We start from the raw sequence: 21,558 nt of genomic DNA on the forward strand, positions 1-21,558 counted from the left end.
CACAATGGCACCATCGGTGGCCAATCTTTTTATGTCCAGTTTTGAAGACAATTGGATAGCAACTTCTTTCAGTCAACAGCTGCACTGTTGGTTAAGGTATATTGATGAAATTTTCATCATTTGGACAGGCAACAGGTCACAGCTGGATTATTTTGTGGGATGGTTGAACAATCAACATCCTACAATTTGATTTGCCATGCAGTGCATTTCATTTTTGGATGTGATCGGTAGGTAGATCTGTTCCCCTAAATGAACAGGATGAAAGCTGAAGTAACCAAACAATTAATATAGTGAAAAGACTAAAAACCAACAAACAGAGCAAGCCTAGAGGAAGTCATAAAGAAAAATATAGTATACATTCAGGGTGGAAACAAAAGAGCATATCCTCAGTATTGTTCTCTCTCTGCCTCTGTCTTTGCTGATCAAGAGATATAATCCACTTATCCGGACTGATCTAGCAGGGTAATGCTGATTTTTGAAGTATCAGGACAAAATCCAAAACCAACCAAAATTGTACCTCCCTTTCCATATATCTCAATGGCTCTCAACCCAGTCCTTGGGGCACACCCAGCTAGTCAGTTTTTCAGGATATGCATAGATTTTTATATAAAAGAATCATGCATATTCTTGTGAGAACCTGACTTGCTGAGTGTGCCCTGAGAACTGGATTGAGAACCACTTGTTTTAGCCCACCATGTAATAGAGTAGACTGTAACTGCTCAGAAACACTTAGGAAGCAATTTTAGTCATTTTTTGCATGTCTGTAGTCACCTATGCATGTAAATGCCTTTATTGACTGGCATAAAATTATGCACCCTGACAGGATGGCGATTGCAGGAGTGGAGTTCAGGTAGAGAGCATGGGTGAAGTTTTCAAGTACACATGTGGATTTTAAAAATGCTAACTAACCTACACAAATTCTTATACCTGCAATCTTACAACTGCAAGGTAGGTGCGATTCCTCTCTTATGCTAGTATTTTATAATGACAAGTAGGTCCCTACTCACCCACTTAAACCAAGCATTTTTTTACTTAAGTTAGTGCTGTTTATAGAATCTAGGCCTATGTGTTTTTATATAATAGGGCCAAAAGAGGCACCTTTTTGCCCAGATGCATCCTATTATAAAATGACCTTCCACAAGCAGGATTTATGTATATTTAAGGCCCAAAGCAAAGAACGCTTGGACTGCACAGGATACTTTAGGTAGTTGATTTAGATAATGGGTATACAGTGTTCTCCCCAGAAATTTTTTCCAGCCGGGTGGCATGAAAAAGTAGCCGGGTGGGGTGAGACGGGGAAATTTGGTGGCGGGGAAAATTAAATGTGCACTATTTGAATTAATTAATTATTATTATTTTCCAATGCTCTATATGATTTCCTTTAAGGCAGGGGTGTCCAATGTCGGTCCTCGAGGGCCGCAGTCCAGTCGGGTTTTCAGGATTTCCCCAATGAATATGCATTGAAAGCAGTGCATGCAAATAGATCTCATGCATATTCATTGGGGAAATCCTGAAAACCCGACTGGATTGCCGCCCTCGAGGACCGACATTGGACACCCCTGCTTTAAGGTTTGACACTTAGGCAGTGTTCCAGTAGCATTTAAGCCACCCTTGAAAAAAAGTAATGCAGATCCTCTTATTCCAAATAACTACCGGCCAGTATCAAACCTTCCATTTCTTTCAAAACTACTGTACTTGAGTGGTATTCAACCAACTTCAAACTCAAGTTGAATCTAATGCCTGCCTTAGGGCTCCTTTATAGCAATTCTGCCACAGCAAATGCATTGAAGCCCATAGAATTGAATGGACTTTGGTGCATTTGCCATGGGAGAATTGCTACTATAGCTTTGTAAAAGGGGCCCTTATTGAGTGAACTCCATAGTCACCTAGACCAGTGTTTCTCAACTTCTTCAAGCCAAGTACCCCTAAGTCTAACAAATACCAACCAAGTACTCCAGCCCAAGCCCCCATTATAATAGTACTTGCAATGCAATTTCTACCATTCATTTTTAATGTACACACAATATAATCTTATTAATTCATAATGGTAACTACAAAAACACAAAGCACACTGTATGCAGAGAAAATGTTAATTATCATTTATATTTGTTTTATTTTTCAAAGAGGTCAAGGCACATGTCTTTAAAATATGCAATGTCACCTCAATAACAACTATAGAAGAATAAACAGCAGATTATAAATTCTCTAAACTTACATCGTTCTCCTTTACTACTTTTTGGTATTCTTCCTAGTTACCATCCTTGGCAGAGGGGTACTTCTACCTTTCTTAAATGGACATTGGCGATTGCGTTAAAGTGCATTCTTCTGAAGTGGTTGGTGCAGAAGCTCCAGATTTCTCCTTGTGGAGGACTCAAGTGATTTCTTTTCTGATGTGGGAACACAGAGACATTGTAGAGATCTTCTCCCCTCAGGGGCGCTTCTTTCAACAGGCGTGGGAGCCATTTTGGATCACTATGACTCCTTTGGCGAAGAGTCGGCTTTTGAATTCTTGATGCTAGTTTTTATTTGTTAGCTTCTGTTCTGCTATATAACGAATTACCCTGGTAGGGAAGGGGGGGGGGGGGGGAATCGTTGTTCTATATGAAAACTTTGGAAGTGTTTGTATTGTTCTTGCTTCTTGACTTTAATAAAAATCGTTTGAACGTAAATTCTCAAACCTGACACATTTCAATCACTAAACTGAAAATAAAATCATTTTTCCTACCTTTGTTGTCTGGTGATTTCATAAGACTCTGGTTGTGCAGCCAATATTTCTTTCTTTCTGCCTCCTGCATGTTTCTTCTCCTCCAGACCTCATTCCCTTCCCCCAACCAACATCTCTCTCTGTCCCTCCATGAGTCCAACTTTTCTTCCTCTCTCCTCCATACCTATTGGCAACATGTCTCCCTCTCTCTCCTTCCTCTATTATGATCTTGCATTTCTCTGTTCTTCCTCAGGGTTTCTCTCCCTCTGTCTCTTCTGTCTGCACCTCCCATAGTCCAGCATCTGTCTCCTGTCTTTCCCCTTTGGTCCAGGCCTATCTCTCTCTGTCTTTCTTTTGCTTACAAACCACCCCCCCCATGTCTAGCATTTGTTCTCCTTTCTCTACCTCTCTCTCTTTCTTTCTTCCTTCCTCCCTCCCTGGTCCAGAATCTTTCCACCTCTCTGCAGTCTCTCTCTTCCCTCTATACACCCCTAAGTCCAACATCTGCCCCCCTCTCTTCTGCCTCTTCGTTTCAGGTTTCTCCCTCTCTCTATCTTCTAACATTTTGAGTCCTCCCACCTTTGATCCGGGTCTTTCTGTCTCTCTCACTCTGTCTTCACCCTCTCCAGGGCCTGGCATCTCTCTCTCCTCAGTTCAGGGTGTTTCCCCTATCTACCCCCTCTAGGCCAGCATCTGCCCTGTCTTTCCCCTCCCTTTTGGTTCAAGTCTGCTTTCTCGTCACTTCTCAAGGTCTTTTTCAGTCTCTCTTCCTCCCAGATCCAGAGTCTCTATGGCAATCCCAATTCTGCTGGGGCCCTCGCGACAGGCAGGGCCTTACCTCAGCTGCTTCCCACACCCAGCGAGAGAGGTCATCTTCCACACTGTGACCGCCGCTTATCAAGAACCAATCTTTAAAGCTAATTAAGGCAGCCTTCAGAGCAAACCTAGTAGGCTGCCGTTGGCCTCCGAAGCACATTAAGAACATAAGAATAGCCTTACTGGGTCAGACCAAAGGTCTATCAAGCCCAGTAGCCCATTCTCATGGTGGACAATCCAGGTCACGATACCTGGCCAAAACCCAGTGGCGGGACCGCTGCAAAGGAAATGTGCTGCGGAGGCTGATGGCAGCCTGCTAGGTTCGCTCTGCAGGCTGCCAATTAGTTTTAAAGGTGAGACAATGAGACTAAGGGGGAATCCGTAAGACGTTGAGGGGGTAGCGTTTTATAGGTTAGACTTGGGGGGAATCCGGAGGACGCTGAGGGGGAAGTGCCCGGTTAAAAGGCGCTAGGAAGAACACTGCTCTTCTTGGATGGGCTGAAAACTTTTCAGCAGCACATCGTAGTTGCAAATGAAGGGACATGGGGCACTAGCAAAGCTGAAAAGCATACGAGAGGAAACAGACTCACAAAATGATCCTAATGGTTATTTATGAAAACCGATCAATTGTATATTCTTCACAGCAATTCCATGCAGTTCCATTTACCTGTATCAGATGTACATAATACTCCATCCAGTACTTGTTTTTCAATGCATATTATTTTCATTTGCAAAATTCTACCTGTCCATTATTCTGAAATGTCCCTTCTAAAATTCTGTTTCTAAAAGTTATGAAATGAAGAGTAAAGTGCATTTCCCACCACCTTATACAATTGTTAACCTGCTGAAGTCATCCCTCACTCTCCCCTATCAATTTGGGATGACAACATAGGAAGAAAGAAAACACAATACACAGCACAAATGGTTCTGGATAGAAAAGTTATTTTTGTTTGAACCCTGTAAAATTGTGTTAAAGTAAAACTAATCCTATTGATAGTTCAACTAGCAAACTAAGTTCCCTAAATTTAAACCTTTCAAACATCAAGTTCGAGTAATTTAGATTTCTATCCAGCTAGAATGCATCCAGACCTAATTCCAACTTGATTCCTAAGTCCACTTGCACAGAGATTAACAGTGCACCTGAATATATTTGGAAGGAAAAGGCCAATAAAATAAAAATCTAAAACGAGAGCCCTACTTACTACGAACTCATATTTTTCCATTGCCATAGGCACCAAATGGGATACAATTTTTAGTAACTAGGCCCCTCCTGTTATCCTGCTTCCTTCTGAAAGGTCAGATTAGTTTAAGCTTGTTTACATTTTAGGTATTGCCTTTCCCCTCAGTAGCCAAACTGCCCAGCACGTCCACAACTCCTCTGCTAATTCCCCTTTCTGCAGAAAATCCTTTGCACTGCAGAAAAGAAAGCCTGGATTTTGGCAATGCACTCTGGGAAAGGAAAAGCAGTGAGAACACACAACCCCCACAAGCTGATAAGTACTCAGGGAAGCTTGCAGCGTGCAGCACTGCTCTCCACTCCCACCGTGCCCGCAAAATCAACCAGGGTAGCCCAATTATCTTTTCAGTGGGGGCTATTTATTTAGCCTCTCTATGCTTGCAGCTTGCCCATCCTGCCATCCCTCGAGGTGGCCCACCCGTGTGGAGTAGTGCTGCCCGATTTGCGATTCTAATCGGTCTTGCTATTGAAGAAAATTGGACTTACCGATTTGTTGGCCCCCTTGCTACCGCCGCTTTTGCCTGGCCAGGGAGGAGAGGAGAGAGCCTTGCTGCCCCGATCTGCACCAGAGACCCGTTCGGGCTTTCTCTCTGTCACCAGAGTCCTTGCTTCCGATGTAACTTCTGGTTTTGCAAAACCGGAAATTACATCAAAGCAAGGACTCCGGTGGCAGAGGGAAATCCTGAACGGATCGCTGGTGCAGATCGGCGGCAGCAAGGCTCTTTCCTTCCCAGTAGCAAGGCCCTATCCTCTCCTCCCTGGCCAGGCAAAAGCGGCGGTAGCGAATGCAATTCACTACCCTGGGCATCTTCTCTCCATTCAGCCGCCCAAGCGGAAACAGAAAGTTTTCACTGAGGGCAGGCCGCAGTGGAGAGAAGACGCAAGGAGTAGTGGCAAGAGTGGATCGCTACCGCCACCGGCAGACCAGGTACTTCCCTCCTGCTGGGCTCTTTTTGGGAAAGGTGCAGGGGTGTGGTGGTGGTGGGGGCTTAGGAGTGCCATAATAAAAAAGGTAGATGGAGGGAGAGGGGAGATGGGGAGTTGGTGGACTGGAGGAGAGATGGGGAGAAGATAGATGGGAGAAATGAACTTGGTGGAGGGGGGAGATAGACTTGGGGGAGATCATGGAGAGGGGAGATGGGGGGGAAGGATAGAAGAAATAAGGATCTAAAAACAGGAGAGGGAGAGAGATGGTGGACAATGGGATTTAGGGAGGGAAGGAACAGAAAGGAAGACAAGTTGGACACAAGGGATGGTGTGGAGGAGAGGGATAGAGATACTGGATAGGAGGGTAGTTGGGAAGAGAAAGGGAGAGATGGTGGACCCTGGGGTGGTGGGAGAGAGAGATGAAGGATGAAAGGGTAATTCAGAAAAGGTGGATCTGTGGATGGAGACGAAAAAAAGGAAAGTTACCAGACCTCCGGGGGAGGGAAGGGAAACGGAAGAGGAGGACAGAGCTAGAAGATGGATGGTTAGCACGAGAAAGAAGAAAGAAGGAGACTCTTGCAAGCAAGTTCTCAGAAGACAACCAGAGCCTGGGACCGATAAGATCTGAATAATGATCAGACAACAAAAGGTAGAAAAAAAATGTTATTTTCTATTTTGAGGTGTTAAACCACGAACGTGAGCTAGGATTTAAGAGAGAGAGGAAAAGTCTTTTTTTGTTTACACCACAGCGCCAGTGTGGGTAAGAGAGGGCAAAGTGGGTGAAGAGGCTATAAAATAAACCCACCAGGATATTTGAAAAAAACATTCACTTGGGCAGGAAAATCGAATCTAAAAATCAATTCAATAGGCTGAATCGAATCGAATTTTTTTTTTCCTGAATCAGGCAGCACTAGTGTGGAGTGCCAATGCACGGATTGTGTTGGTTGCTGCCGCACCTCTCCAGCACTAATTACGTGCACTCACCTTGTGCAGCTTCCACATGGCCCCTGGAATGTTTGCCCAACTCCAGGCACTGGTAGCAAACGGGCATCTTGCACTGCACGCAGTACATGCTGTGGTTCTCCAGCTCGTGGGCCGTGCAGGTGGCGATCTTGCGGGGACTCAGCCTGCGGCTCACCCGGCCCTGAGCGGGGGTCACCAGATGGTGCTTAGCCTGGGGCCCGCGAGGCAGGTGGCAGGGCCCACAGAAGAAGACATCGCACAAGTAAAAACGTGGTATAAACCAGCCTTCTTTTCTTTACAGCTCTAATACTATTGCATTAATATTTTTGCATCCAAAAAGATTCGAAGCTGCTCTGGCTAAACAAACACATATTTTATCTGACATTTACATGGATAGGATAACAAGAAATTTGCTCCCATTTTTACAGCTTCTTCCCTCATAACTAGAAACAACTTTCTGCGGTCCTGTATTATTTTAGTAACATCTGGGAAAATTCTAATTTTTTGTCTCATAAAAAGACTATGGGGAAATCAAAAAAAGGCCTTCATAATTAAATTCAGGTCCTGCTCAAAAACCAATGTTCCTTGGTATTCAATTTCCTCCTGATAATTTTCTAATAAGATGCACACAGTTTGTATACAGCACAGACAGCTGAAGAGCAGATCTTCAGAGCCCTATGCAAGTGTCCCCCTGATAGTCATAACAGAATGAACACAATACAGATAGCTGGAAAGCAGATTTTCAGCAGAGTCTCATGCAACCATCACATATCTAGAAGTTGTAAGAATGTGATACACAAGTATGACAAATGAAATGATACATGTAGAGAATGAATGAAATAGGTAGCTGAAGGCAGTAGAGAGGGTGCTGCAGGGCAGGAATGAGATACATTGGCAGAGCTCTGCGTATGAAGGTCTTTGTACCAGGGAAGGAGTGAGATGCATTGGCAGAGGACTCTTTGTCTGTGTGAGGGTCTCAGAACTGGAACAGCAGAGCAGAAAGGAGGCGCATTGGCAGAGCAAGTATACTAGAAAAGGAGGAGATGCTTTTGGAAGAACTGTGTGTGAGAGAGGGTCTTGGCACTGGTGATGTTGCAGGGCAAGAGCGAGGTCCATTAATAGAGCTCTGTTTTGGGGGCGGGGGAGGCTCCATTCACATCTCACTTGCCCCTAAGCTGATTTTTGACTGCCTTCTCTTCCTGCTCTAATCTTTATTCCTCCCAGCATGATATGAGCTCTCCCTCCTATTAGAGCTTTTCATCAGTTTCTGGAGCTAGTGGACTCTGTGAGACTCTGGAGTTCTGTACGGTTCAGAGTTGTTGTTTATTCTGAACTTATTTGTAATAGAAATCAAAGGGGTTCACAAATTAAAATTCTAAAACCAAATAAAGGGGGTGGGGAACCCCCTCCAATTAACCATAGTTCAGGTTAAAGCCTGCGCAGGAGAAAGCAGATGCAGCTCCCTCTTTAAAGTCATGGCAAAAGACACCTCTAGGCACAGATCAGCCATCGGAAATCCATCCCTGGCCGTTGCCCAGAGTCACTGCTGTCAGACAGAGGAGGAATGAGAGCTGTACCAAAAAACCTGAGATGGAACTTCAAGACTTCCACTTTTCATATCAAAAAAGCTGAGTTATCGATGTGAGCTATGCAGTCCTTGCTTTTATCAAGTGGAATTTATATTTCCTCTATCACACACACAAATCTCAATGACTCGGGGCCTCTTCTATCAAACCGCACTAGCAGTTTTTAGCGCAGAGAGCCACGCTAAATGGCCTGCGCTGCACAGGACATGCCGGTGCCCGAAGATCCTCCCTCCTGGATGGGCTGGGCCTTGACCATTTGTACATGCTCAAGGCCTTCTGGTTCTTGCTCTAAATGAGAACCAAAAGAAGTGAGCGAGAAAAAGGAACGGCGCATGCCCGAAGACATTCAAAAATCCCCAAGGGCTTCCCTTTGAAAGCTGCAGTAGGGAGTCCCCCGCGAGAAATGCACCAAAGCCCCTAGGGACATGCAGAGAAAAGACTTGGCCCTCTTCTATTAGCGTGGGGAGCAGCGGGGACCATTCAGCGCAGCTCCCTGTGCTAAAAACTGCTATGGCAGTTTTGTAGAAGGGGTAAGTCATCATATATCACAAGAGAAGATCCAGACAACACAAAGTATGCCAAAATATGCAAATAAGTCAAGTGGAGAAAGCATCGAAAAGTACAAACCATATGATGAATAGAAGGTGAAATGCGATGTGGCTATATAGTGAGTGCAAGTCAATACAAAAAACACCCACAAATACATAGGAAAATAAAATAAAAATCAACCTGTAGATAAATGGTGAGCTAGAAAATAAACATACAATTTAAATAAGCTGAAACTGATGGGGAAAATCTATGTATAATAATAATGTAGTAATATCGGCATCTGGTGGAAACGGTAAAAAAAGGCAGTAAAAATGAATAGGCTTTTAAGTCAAAGATCCAGTATTTCAATTATAGTGGCGCCATCTGGTGGAAACGGCAAAAAAAAAAAAAAAAGACTGATAGCAGTTTGGATAGAATAGTTTATCACATGGACAAATTCTGATGTAAACAACTTGCTAGGCATTGCAATCGGACGAATGATGTATATTGAAACCTTTATTAGTATGTGGATCATGTTTGCAACCGCAGGCTCGTTGGCCAGTGTGTGAAGGTGGCTGAGCGCCCGGCTGTCTTCCTCGAATGAGGCGCTTCCCCCCTAGTCAGTGTCTCACCTTTAAAACGCTTCGCTCTCGGCCTCTTCCAGCCGGTCATGCCGCACGCGCTCAACCACCCGCACGCCGCCTCCCTGCTGCGCATGCCCCGCCTGATCCTGGACGAGCGGGGGCAAATCAAGGCAGCGGCGCTCGAGCTCTAGTTCTTCAAGAAGATCCCCGGTGATGTGTAAGCGGTGTAGAGGTTTTTAGTGCGTTTCCACCAGAGGGCGCCATTGTATATGAAAAAGGGTTTCTTTGACTTAAAAGCCTATTCACATTCACTGGCTTTTGGCGATATTACTATTATACATAGATTTTCCCCATCAGTTTCAGCTTCTTTAAATTGTATGTTCATTTTCTCGCCCACGATTTATCTACAGGTTTATTTTGTTATGTATTTGGGGGTGTTTTTTTGTTCTTTTCGATATTTACTCCTTGACCTTCTTTTGGGCACCTTTTACAGGATTTTAGCGCGGGCCAGCACAGGAAATGCTCCAGCGCTCATCGAATTCATGTGAGCAGCGGAGCACTAAAAACCTCTGCACCGCTTACACATCACCGGGGATCTTCTCGAGCGCCGCTGCCTGTCCAGGATCAGGCGGGTGCGGCATGACCGGCTGAGAGCGAAGCGTTTTAAAGGTGAGACACTGACTAGGGGGGAAGCGCCACTGGCCAACGAGCCTGCGGTTGCTGCTCTGTCTGTCAATATACATCATTCATCCGATTGCAATGCCTAGCAAGTTGTTTACATCAGAATTTGTCCATGTGATAAACTATTCTATCCAAACTGCTATCACAGTTTTTAGCGCGGGGAGCCAGTCCATTCAGTCTTTTTTTTACCGTTTCCAGCAGATGGCGCCACTATAATTGAAATACTGGATCTTTGACTTAAAAGCCCATTCACATTCCTTGTCTATTTTTACCATTTCCACCAGATGGCGCCATTGTATTTGAAATAGTGGATTTTTTACTTTTTGCCACCTATTCACATTGTCTATTTTTACCGTTTCCACCAGATGGCGCCATTGTAATTGAAATAGTGGATTTTTCACTTTTTGCCACCTATTCACAGTCTATTTTTACCGTTTCCACCAGATGGCGCCACTATAATTGAAATACTGGATCTTTGACTTAAAAGCCTATTCCCATTCCCACCAGATGCTGATATTACTATTTCCTATATGTTATACAGAACATTTTCTTCCAGCAGTATCAGCTTATTTTAATTTTTTACTTTCTTGCCCATGATTTAACCACAAGCTGAATTCTTTATATTTTGTTATGTATATGTGGGTGTTTAATGCACTATTCTTCAACCACCAGTCCGCAGGAAATTTCTGCTGGTCTGCACAGGGCCGGCGAGATTGATGAACTTCAATTTGCTGCTGATCCACACAGATCCAATGAGATATTTCCAGCTGGTCTGCGCTGGGCCAGAAAGATCATGGGGAGCCTCCGTCAGTGGCTTTCTCTCCTCTCGGCAGCTCTCCTTACTAGCGCAGCGATTCACGAAGGCAGCCTTGGGGCTTTTGCTGAGTCGCAGCCGCCTCTGATGATGCAAGTTCCTCTTTCCTTAGAGGCGGTGTGGTGAGACCCAACAACGTACCCGAGGCTGCCTTCGGGAATCACTGCACTGGCAAGTAAGGAGACCTGCTGGGAGGGGAGAAAGCTTCTGGGCAAGGGGAAAAAAAGGTACAGCTGCTACTGGACCTGGAGGGAAGGAGGAGAGATGCTACTGGGAGGGGAGGAGGGAAAGGAGTCTGGGAAGCTGCTGGGCAAGGGGAAAAAAAGGGACAGCTGCTACTGGTCCTGAAGGGAAGGAGAGATGCTGCTGGGAGGGGAGGAGGGAAAGGGAAGAGTTACTGCTGGACAGGGGGAGGAGAGAAAGGAGAAGGAAAAAAGGAAGGAAACAGCTGGAAGGGAGATTAGGAGGGGAAGGGGAGAGATAGGCATTTGAAAGTAGAGAGATTGATGATGAGAAGGGTCAGCAGAGGGACAACAATGCTAGATCTGGTGTAGGAGAAAGAAAAATGAAGAAAGCAGTGAAGCTGTAATGAATGATGTAAAAAGGAGAGAGGAGGCACAGGCTGGATGGAGAGGGGCATAGAAAAAAGTCAGATACATATGGAAGGGGGAGAGGGCAGACAGTGGCTGGAATGGGCAGATGCTGGATTGAAGAAGCAGGGCAGACACTGGAAGGAAAAGAGTGAAAAGATTAAAGCAGAAACCAGAGACAACAAAAGGTAGAAAAAAATAATTTTATTTCTATTTTGTCATTAGAATATATCAGATTTGAAATATATATCCTGCTAGAGACATAACTGAGGACTGCAAAGCCCAGGCATTGCTTCTTTAGCTTCCAGCTGGCTTAGGGCTCTCTCTGACCAGGGGGGCACTCCCCTAACACTATTCCTGTCGTGACTTCAGTATACTGTTACCATATTTCTGTGTAGCATTCTGTAATAACTTGGCTTGTTCAGTTTTTTTGATAGTAGAGAGGATATATGTGAAGGGGAGAGGAGACAAGGGTTTTGTTGGTCTTTGCTCTGTATATTTGTATTTATAAAATGACAATTGTACAGAATATTGTTTCTTTTTATACTTTAATAAAATACGTTCAATATAAAATCATAACTGCAGCTTGTGCAGATGGGATCAGATGGTTTGTGGGGATCGAGCTTGTAGAGAAGGGGCGGAAATGTTTCTTTAAAATTTCAGTCTTAGTAGTTTGCCGGTCCACAAAATAATTATTTTATTTCTGCCGGTCCACGGGTGTAAAAAGATTGAAGAACACTGGTTTAATGTATTGACTTGCACTCACTATATAACCACATGGCTTTTCTTGCTATTTACACATCACATTTTAGCATCTCCTGTTCATCATAGGATTTGTTCTTTTAGGTTTTCGATATTTACTCCTGTTTTGGCATACGTTGTATTTTCTGGACCTTCATTTGTGATAGATGTCACTTTGGGCACCTTTTATCAAGCTGCGTTATAGGTTTTTAACATGGACCAGCACAGTAAATGCTCCAGCGCTCATAGAATTCATGTGAGCACGGAGCACTTACCTCGCTGGCCCGCACTAAAAACACATCACTGTCGCCTCCTTGGGGATCTTCTCGCAGAGCTAGCACTTGAGCATTTTAAAGGTGAGACACTAACTAGGGGGGAAGCACATCATTCAAGGAAGACAGCCAGGCGCTCACCTAAATTAGCCAAGAGACGATAGGGAGAACATTAGGTATATGGAGAACACCCAAAAATGTCTGCACTGATCGGACTGTTTGGGAATACTTTATATGGAAAGTAAAAGAAACGATGGGGCATTGTCCCACCGGCAGAGAAAATGTGTAACATAGGCTCTTAAATGCTCTTTAACAGCTTATGAGGAATAATAATTATTAAAAGAAATACCTTTTTTTTTTTTTTTTGCACATAATAAGCAACCCTGTCTTCGCTCCCATTTGCTTAATGATGGTCCTAAATAGTGATACTGTTCTTTTACTACATTATAAATTAAATCATTTAAAAAAATATTTCCCACACAATTTATTTTGGTAAACATGCTTTAAGTTTAAATGAAGCACTTTTTCTTAATGATTCAATTTAAATGTGAGCCCAATTAGTATACTTAATTAGTTGAACAATCGCTTTTTGTTCCGCCTATGGCTCTCGTTCAAACAATTTCATGCACTGAAATAATAAATACACAAATGCCTCTTTGGACAAATTGAACTCCAACTAGGAATTTTATTTCACCAACACTTTTAGAAAGCTTTTGTACCTGGTGGGTCATCAGAAATGCATTCAGTTAGTGTTACATAATGCTGATTTAAAAACACTGCTTAGAAATAGAAAAACAGACATTGGAGAATTAACACAATTGGTTTTGATGGTATAATGTACAAACTGCAATTGTTTTCTAAAAATACTACATTTTGTTCAAGTATCCTCTAAAGAGTTTCTGTGTTTTCAATGATGAAAGCCCCCCATCGCCCCACCTTAAATTGCAACAGAAATGCTTTATAACAGCACTTTCCATTTACAGGCTTCTGATGATGTAATACGCAATAGAACATTGGCTGTCGATGTTAGTTAAGGTACTCAAATCCTACTCATCGGCAGAGCAGACATGCATTGCTGACAGATACCTGGCAACATGATTTATAAACACGGAGAACAGTTTGTGCCTGCTATTACCATTAAAAGAAGGGAGGGGGCCAGAAAAACTCTAGAAGCAGAATGCACAAGTCAGTGAAGCCACAAAAGCAACAAGTGAATCTGCTCTCTCTTTTTTCACTAGCTTTAAAGATGCATCAACAGTTTTCTCCCAGATGTGCGATAAAGAAGGGAGCAGGGGAAAATACAAATAGTCATATTAAAAGGCTTGAAAGTTAATAACCTTGGCCACAAATGTTTTTTTTTAATCTTGTATTTTATCTCTGGTGTTCAGATTGGTACATTATCTCCAATCTTAGCAGATATTTGCTGCTATGCATAAGTGTAACCATGTCCTATAAATTCTTCTATATCACAAACAGTTGCAACCAAGAATATTGGCCACTAAACCAAACGTATCACAATAGATAAAACTTACACGGGGGATACTAGGAACATACTGAGTGATCCAATCCCCAAGCTCACACAGCTATTCTTACAAATATCAATAACTGATCAATCCCTAGAATTTAACTGAAGTTCTAGGTGGTTAATTTACCATTTCCTATGGGAAGGGCAAGCCTATAATAATTAGCTACATTTCTTATACAACAATTTGTATCTGCTCTGATCTACAATTCAGATATGAGGTCATATGCGTTGTAACATTTTACTGCTGAAGCACTGCAAGTGGTTTGCAAAATTACCCCCTTCAAAATGGCCAGTGATAAAATTTATCAGAATTAAGGGAAATGGATGAATTTTCACAAGTAATAAATGGAATTCTTATCAATAAGTGCGAAGCACTTTCAAGCCTTGAGGTAGCATCTTTAAAGAAAGATTAGGTTCTTACCTTGATAATCTTCTTTCTTGTAGATGTATCTAGTAGTCCTGAACACTAGGGTTATTCATCTAAACTCACAAGTTTCTTGTAGAATGGTATCACTCATCTTTCAACTCTGCCTCCTTCCCAGTAGGTTTGCTCCTGCCCCCTCAGTTTGTACAAAAGTAATCAACAACTGTAATGGAAGACATCAAAGGAAGTAGGGCAATAGAGAGACCTCCCCAGCACTTCTGTTCTGCTCTGTAACAAGTATAACATTATCACAATTATACAAAACTGCATGCAACTGGTACTAACATTTATGAAGCTTGCAGCTACTCGCATATCCTGCTAAGAAGAAACTCAGTCTTTTTTTTCCAGCTTAGCTGACACACAGAAATTCTTCAGTCACAGACTAAAATTGAGACCAAAGATAAGTGTAGCTCCCTCACAGGGCACGGGGCTTCAGGACTACTAGACATCAACAAGAAAGATTATCAAGGTAAGAACCTAATCATTCTCTCTAGTGCAATGTGTCCAGTTGTCCTGAATGCTAGGGATAGGCCAAAGCAGTCCCCTGAATCTAGGGCAGGACTACTGGGCCTGCCAACGTGGCATCCTCCCTGGCTGCCACATCTACTCTATAGAACCTGGTAAAGATTTGAAGAGTAGACTATGTCACTGCTCCATAAATCTTCATGGAGGGAGTCCACATGAACCTCTGTCTATGCGGTAGCCACCCCTCTAGTAGAATGGGCCTTCAAAGCAATCAGCAGCTGCTTACCACAGTCCACATACACAGAAAAATTGCTATTTCAATACATCTGCAAATTGAGGCCTTGGACACAGACCTGCCTTTCTTAGCATGACTTGTCAGAACAGATGATCAGGAACTTGAAACTCATTGGTATCTTTGAGGTAGCGAAGAAGCACTCTCGTGAAGTCTAGCAAATACGACCCCGTAGGCCAAAAGGCAAGAAACAGACTTCCTGTGACATAGAAGGCAGAGATTACTTTCAGTAGAACAAAACTGTGCACAAGAAAAACTCTGCTTCTGTAATCTTAAGAAAAAGCTCTCTGAAGAGAGAGCTTGAAACCGAGATTCATCTTGCCAACATAATCACCACCAAGAACACCATTTAAGAGGGAAACCTCCTGTGAGGGCTCATATGGAGCCCTGCCGAGACCTTGCAAAACAGTATTAAGGTTCCAGGATGAGAATGGTAGACACACTGGAAAGAGCCCCATAAAAGAATCTTGCCACATTTGTGCAAGAGGCCAGAGAAGCACTCTCTCCCCGAGCTTGGAAGCATGAAAGGTCTGCTATCTAAACTTTCAGCTATCCGACAAACAGGCCCTTCTCAAGTCTCTCTTGGAAAAATTCCAGGACTACCAAGTTCAGGGCTTGTTAGGGCTCCACATTGATCTTAGCACATCACTTCCAAGCCTTGGCAAAGGCCACCACCATTAAGGGCTTCTTGGCTCTAAGCAGAGTGGAAATGACCACCTCCAAGTACCCCTCTTTTCTTACTAGGGCCGTCCACACAAGAGCCATGTCCAAAATGTCTGGATTCTCTAAGGAGACTGGACCCTGTGTAAGGAGACCCGTATGAATCTTCAATTTGAGGCCTTAGTCTCTCTGCTCGCATACCAAAGTCTGGGGGGGGGGGGGCCAATGGTGCACCACTAGGACAACCAGACCCAGATGACTTGCAACCTAGCATGAGTCACAGGGGAAACATACAAGAGCCCCTTCTCCAGCCATGGCTGGGCCAATGCATCCCAACCTGGGCTCGTATCTTTGGCTGTAAAAGCAATCTACTTTTGTGCCATGAGATCCATCAGTGGGTGCCCCCAGCGCTGAACAAGTGTTGAAAGCTTGAGGGGAGAGTAACTACTCCCCTGGAATGAGCATCTGCCAATAGTCAAATTAAACTTTCTCCACTCCTGCACTGTGTGCAGCTGAGTTTTGCTCACCGAAAGAGGAGCAGAGCCTCTAGATATAACGAAGCACTTCTGGGTGCCTTCTTGTCTATTGACATATGCCACCCCTATTGCATTGTCTAAGAATACCCTTACTGCCTTGCCTTTCAGTGACTTCTCCAGGACCTGCAATGCCAGCCTGGGCAGGGAAGTCCACTTGGTGACCTGTGCTACCAGCGAATCCATCTTCACCTGAACAGTCGTTGAAAATCCAGTCATGGGGTAAAGCTTGCCTATAGTCTTGGCCACTCACAGAGACCTCTCTGGAGACTCCCAGTGGTCAGTGACTAGCTTCTTGATTGTCAGGATGCAATTGAAAGAATGTGGTCCGAGTCACTGAGTCGCTCATAATTGAGCACTGTGACGTGGAGGCTGGTGGAAATTCCAGCTGCAATTCATGCAGCAAGTTAGCTATTATACCTGGTAGCGCTGATGCCTTGAATAGTCACTGCATCGTGTGGTCTTCCCCCTGGCCCAGGGTCCCCAGATTCTTGTCCACTGGTCTCACGCAGAGAACTAAACTCTGCCAGGGAAACTGCATCCTGGAATGATAAAAGGGCCTGGAAACAGACGTTCCATCCTCCCAATGTTAGAATGGACATCCTGGTGCAGCTCTAGGTCGTTTGCTTGTGGCACGGATCAAGAACTAATCCCCAGTGCTGCCACCTCAGTTGCACCTTCAGAAGATGCTGGGGACTCTGACAGTTTAAATAAGCATTCCACATTAGGCTCACAAAATCTATGGTGAAGCCTTGCACAAAGGGTCTTGATGACCCCAGCAGGGACTCCCTGAAGATCCTCCTGGGCTCCGCAGCATTCACACATCTGTGCTTTGCCAATCTCATTCAGCGGGCTCTAGAAAGAGCCTTTTTCCCTGGAACTGAGCCTCCTGCTGATCCCCCGCCCTCGAAGATTTGGAAGAGTGTGAGCTCAAGGTTCTTGCAAGGCCCTGCAAGGCCCTCAGAACAGACACTCCTCAGCCAACCATCCAGCACAAACCTGGCATGATACAGGAGTTGAAAAGTCTGAGGGGATCTATCCCTATTGATTTTAAGCAAAATTGAGAAGTAATGAGGCAGATAGAGGCTCCACTAGTGAGTGTGTGTGTAAGGGGTTTGGAGGAGGGAGACCCTAGCTCTGGCTGCAGAAACTCTTAAATTTCACTTTTACATAGAGCCCCCCCCCCCCCCCATTTTCCCATAGGTATAATAGCACTGTGCCATGTGGTGCCTGCCTGCCTCAGCTCAGAAGTGCAGCTGGAACAAATGAAGAATTCAATCTCATCAGTTCACTCTACAAACTTGGTCTTCAGACTGTCAGTCAGACTGATATCAGATAGAGCCTCAACCCCTGAAAACTCTTACTGCGATGGAGGTGAGCACCATACAGCTGGGATGGAGCCAAACAGCCTGCACTCAAGCTCCTGATAAATCAGGGATGGCCCCTGAACTTAAAAAATATTACAATGCTGGCTAGACAGATGGCCCCGAGGGCTGATCCTGCTAGTAGCAGACTTTCGCCACTTGAGCCTGCATCTTCTCCTAGGCAGGGGTCCTAACAGGAAATCTCTGGGCACCAAGTCTCCAACTTAAAACGACAGGAAAAAACTCAGAAATATTAAAACCACAGAGCAGATCAGAAACACATCTGAGCAACTTTCTTGCAGACAAAAAAACTGAGGGGGCAGAAGCAAGCCTACTGGGAAGGAGGCAATGTTAAAAGAAGAGTGATATTCTGCAAGCAACCTGCGGGTTCAGATGCATTACTCTAGTGTTCAGGACTACTACACATTGCACTAGAAGCACAATCTGGTTTGTTTGATTTTTTTTAAACAAATATTGGAAAAAAGCAGCAGTGCATCTTTAGTCCAAGAAATGCTGATATAATCTGTTTACAAATAATTTTTCTAGGTCACTATCTCATTTGCATTTTTTAATATAGCCCTGTAGCATGTAGAAATGCTTATTGGAAGGCCTCCACAAATAAAACATATATTTGAACTGATTTTAAACATTCTAATATTAATATGGATAAATTGAACAAAGTAACTAGAGTGGATCAACTAATGTACTTGTATTTTGACCAGACTGGTGTACAAATATATGTCAAGAGATGAAAACATGCTCCACTAATGAGCTAGAAACAAAGGGCAGAAGAATTAAAATTAACATTCAAAGGGGTTCCTCCCGCTTGTGCAGAAGTGCACTCTTATTTTAGAGAGATGGCATTCTTGTTTTTCTTGGAGTTTTTATTGTACATTGTGAGAACTGAGTTGTACCACAAGACAAATACCAGAAGTCAGGATTCTACTGACTATTAAAAGCTCCTCTCACCGATTTACAACAACTACTCCGCTTAGAAGCTTGAATAAACGGAACAACAAATTTTAAATAAACTTGGAAACTTACCCCCTCTTTTATGAAACTGCGATAGCAGTTTCTAGCGTGGGGGGCCGTGCTGAATAGCCTGTGCTGCTCCCGACGCTCATAGGAACTCGATGAGCTTTGGAAGCAGCGCGGGCCATTCAGCGTGGCTCCCCACGCTAGAAACTGCTATCGCAGTTTCGTAAAAGGAGGCCTTAGTCAAAATCAAGACAGGTTTCTATTAAACTCAAGAATACTGTCTCTTGTCCACTTTGCTGCTGAGTGCTCGTATTAAACACTAACACCATTTCCTTGTCATACAATTTACAGTCTTTACGAGGTCTTCATGCTAATCTCTTTTAATCACAAACTCCTTCATGGTCAGTTTTACTCAATAGAGCAGACAATGTAGAATCACAGAAACCAATATTTTGAAAGGGGTGGAGGGTGCATGAGAAAATGACTCAAATAGCCACTTTACTGGTATGGTATGACACAGGACATGGAAACTTGGTACTGACATTAAACATCACAATCAGTTGTACCCAGCATTCTCTGTTCTACATTAATACATCATTGGCACAGCATGGACTGGCGCATCAGACCATGGAGATACTTGCTTTCTTTTCCTGGAAGATTATCACAACACCATGAGGCCTGGAAGCCCAAATATCACCTCCACCCCCTAGTTCAATACTCCCACTTGGCAGTGAAGTGCACTTGTCACTGTGATGTTAGATTATTTGTATTACATTTCTTGGATTAAAACAAAAGGAGAGCGACAAGGCTAATAAAAGGTCTTTGGCAAAAAACCTTGGAAGAATAAGAAATTCTGGATGCTGACTGTATTTCAAATTCATGCTGAACATATACAATGTAATACTGAAATATACTGCCAGGCCTGTCAAACTGTACCTAGAGGTCAAGTTCAGCTTTAACAATGGGGCATGCCATGTTTAAGGGAACCAATTCCTTACAAATCAATGCAAGTCTCCGAATGGTACCTAATTGAAGATTGACATACATAGAATCTGCAGAGGGTATCTTTTCTTTTGGAAGCAGAAATTTCATAAGGAACATTTACTGCTGAACGAAACTCACATCCCAAATGAAACCCGTTTTGGATTCTGCTGCATACAATTGCATTTCTTAAACCACTTTTGCATTTACAAGTACAATGCTTCTGGCAAACAGCTCTGAACAAAATTAATTCCTATAACATCAATGCCCTTTTATGTAGGAATTCTTTAATCTTCATGGTATAATCTCTCTTATACTTCTATAATATTCTCTGTTTTTAATATATGAACATTTTGGAAAGACAGTGGCACTGGTCACCGAATAAAGCAGTTTTATAAAACTAGACTAGAGGTCTCTCCTTACAGGCGATGCTTACCAAATACTCAAAGCCACCTGTTTGCCTGATCATAGAAATTACAGAAAACTCAACATGGTGCAGAATTTCAAAATATTTAAGATAAATTACATGACATTTGGAAAAAAAATAAATAAAGAATAGGAATGAGGGAAACTACTTGAGAGTATATAAATAATTTCTTAAAATATTTTCTTACATGGGGTTTACCAATAGATAACAATAGGAGGGACATATGTATTTCTTAGAATAATATTAATTTAAAAAATGTAGAAAGAAAATATAAAAACCACTATTTTCCCCCAAGAAATATGGCTGTGACAAATATTTCTAAATCACCTGTTCTGGACCAGAATTTGGTCAACTGGACCTGCGCTTGTATGGGAGCAGTCACAAAATACTTCAAAATTTAGGTTTCTCTACACAAATATCCCCTTCTCAAACAGCCTTGCACTGAACCAAACTGTATGTTAAATTTCTAAAAACTGCTTTTCATTGGCTTTCTAAATGGCAGATTTTATCAGACAGCATAAATGTTTCAGCATAATGTTAATTAGCAAACTGAAATTTTCAACTTGAAAAGGGGAAAAATCCCCACAACTAAATGCAGAGTCTGACATTCTGCCAGTAAAAAGCTGCCTCAGCACCAGAGTGAGATGGAATTGCTAAGTTTTCTCCTGCAGGATTTTTTTCTCATCATTAAGAACAGTCTATCCCAGAAAACATTTCTGCAGGTTGAAAAGATCTTTTATTACCCATTAAATACTATTAAGAAGGGTCCATTTTTAAACTTTGGGCTTTGTAGCAGGCACTTACACTGTTGGGAGAAACATGCCATTCTGAACTGAAGATGTAAAGAAAAGCTGAAACATTTTTAAAGGCTATTAGGTGCAATAATAGGATCTCAGCAGCAAAGTGGAGGTATAGAACAAACATCTATCCAGCCTAAGATGCTGAGATTTTTCTGTTAAATGTGTTTTTGTCAAATGCCCAAGACAGCAGCAGCACTGACTGCTCCATAGTGTCCATCTTTCCCTTTTGGATTGTGTTGCTGATAGGAGGCGTTCTTGTGTCTTGAACAGCAAAGGCACAGAGGTATATTGTGCCTAATTGCCTGGATCATTCAGGTCCATGCTGGAACCAAACAATGCTACCAGTTGTTCTTCATAATGTGTGATATTCCTCTTCATAATGTCCATACAGGGTCCAAGCAACCTCTCAAAGGCTTGTACGTCCATAACTGCAGGAAAAGAAAAGAAAACAAACTGAGGAAATCAAAGCAAGAAAACAGTGCAAAGCACCTCCTTCACTTTTTCTTTGAGCATGTGACAAGAGTTGGGAAATTGATTACACTAAATAATAAAAGCAGAAATCTGTAATTAACCAAAGAACCCTGTACATTTGTGGCATATGTAAATATGACCGAATTTAGTTTTCTTTAATTCAACTACCCTTGATTGTGTATGGTTTCACTCTCC

General features: G+C 43.0%; 1 protein-coding gene and 1 long non-coding RNA gene across 3 annotated transcripts in view; one reads left to right on the forward strand and one right to left on the reverse strand.

Moving 5' to 3' along the window:
- LOC117351052 overlaps positions 1-2,549 on the forward strand; it is a 66,946-nt gene extending 64,397 nt beyond the window's left edge. For both annotated transcript variants that reach the window (XR_004537315.1, XR_004537316.1), the window contains exons 4-5: positions 824-948; positions 2,253-2,549. This is a non-coding gene — a long non-coding RNA (uncharacterized LOC117351052). The remainder of the gene's footprint in view (positions 1-823; positions 949-2,252) is intronic.
- Positions 2,550-13,104: 10,555 nt separating this feature from the next.
- PRKAR2A (protein kinase cAMP-dependent type II regulatory subunit alpha) overlaps positions 13,105-21,558 on the reverse strand; it is a 64,526-nt gene continuing 56,072 nt past the window's right edge. Inside the window, exon 11 of the mRNA XM_033925991.1 lies at positions 13,105-21,320. Within this exon, the coding sequence (XP_033781882.1) occupies positions 21,187-21,320 (134 nt within the window). The 3' untranslated portion in view covers positions 13,105-21,186. The remainder of the gene's footprint in view (positions 21,321-21,558) is intronic.

The sequence above is a fragment of the Geotrypetes seraphini genome, chromosome 17, assembly GCF_902459505.1.
Source record: "Geotrypetes seraphini chromosome 17, aGeoSer1.1, whole genome shotgun sequence".
NCBI classification, from domain to species: domain Eukaryota; kingdom Metazoa; phylum Chordata; class Amphibia; order Gymnophiona; family Dermophiidae; genus Geotrypetes; species Geotrypetes seraphini.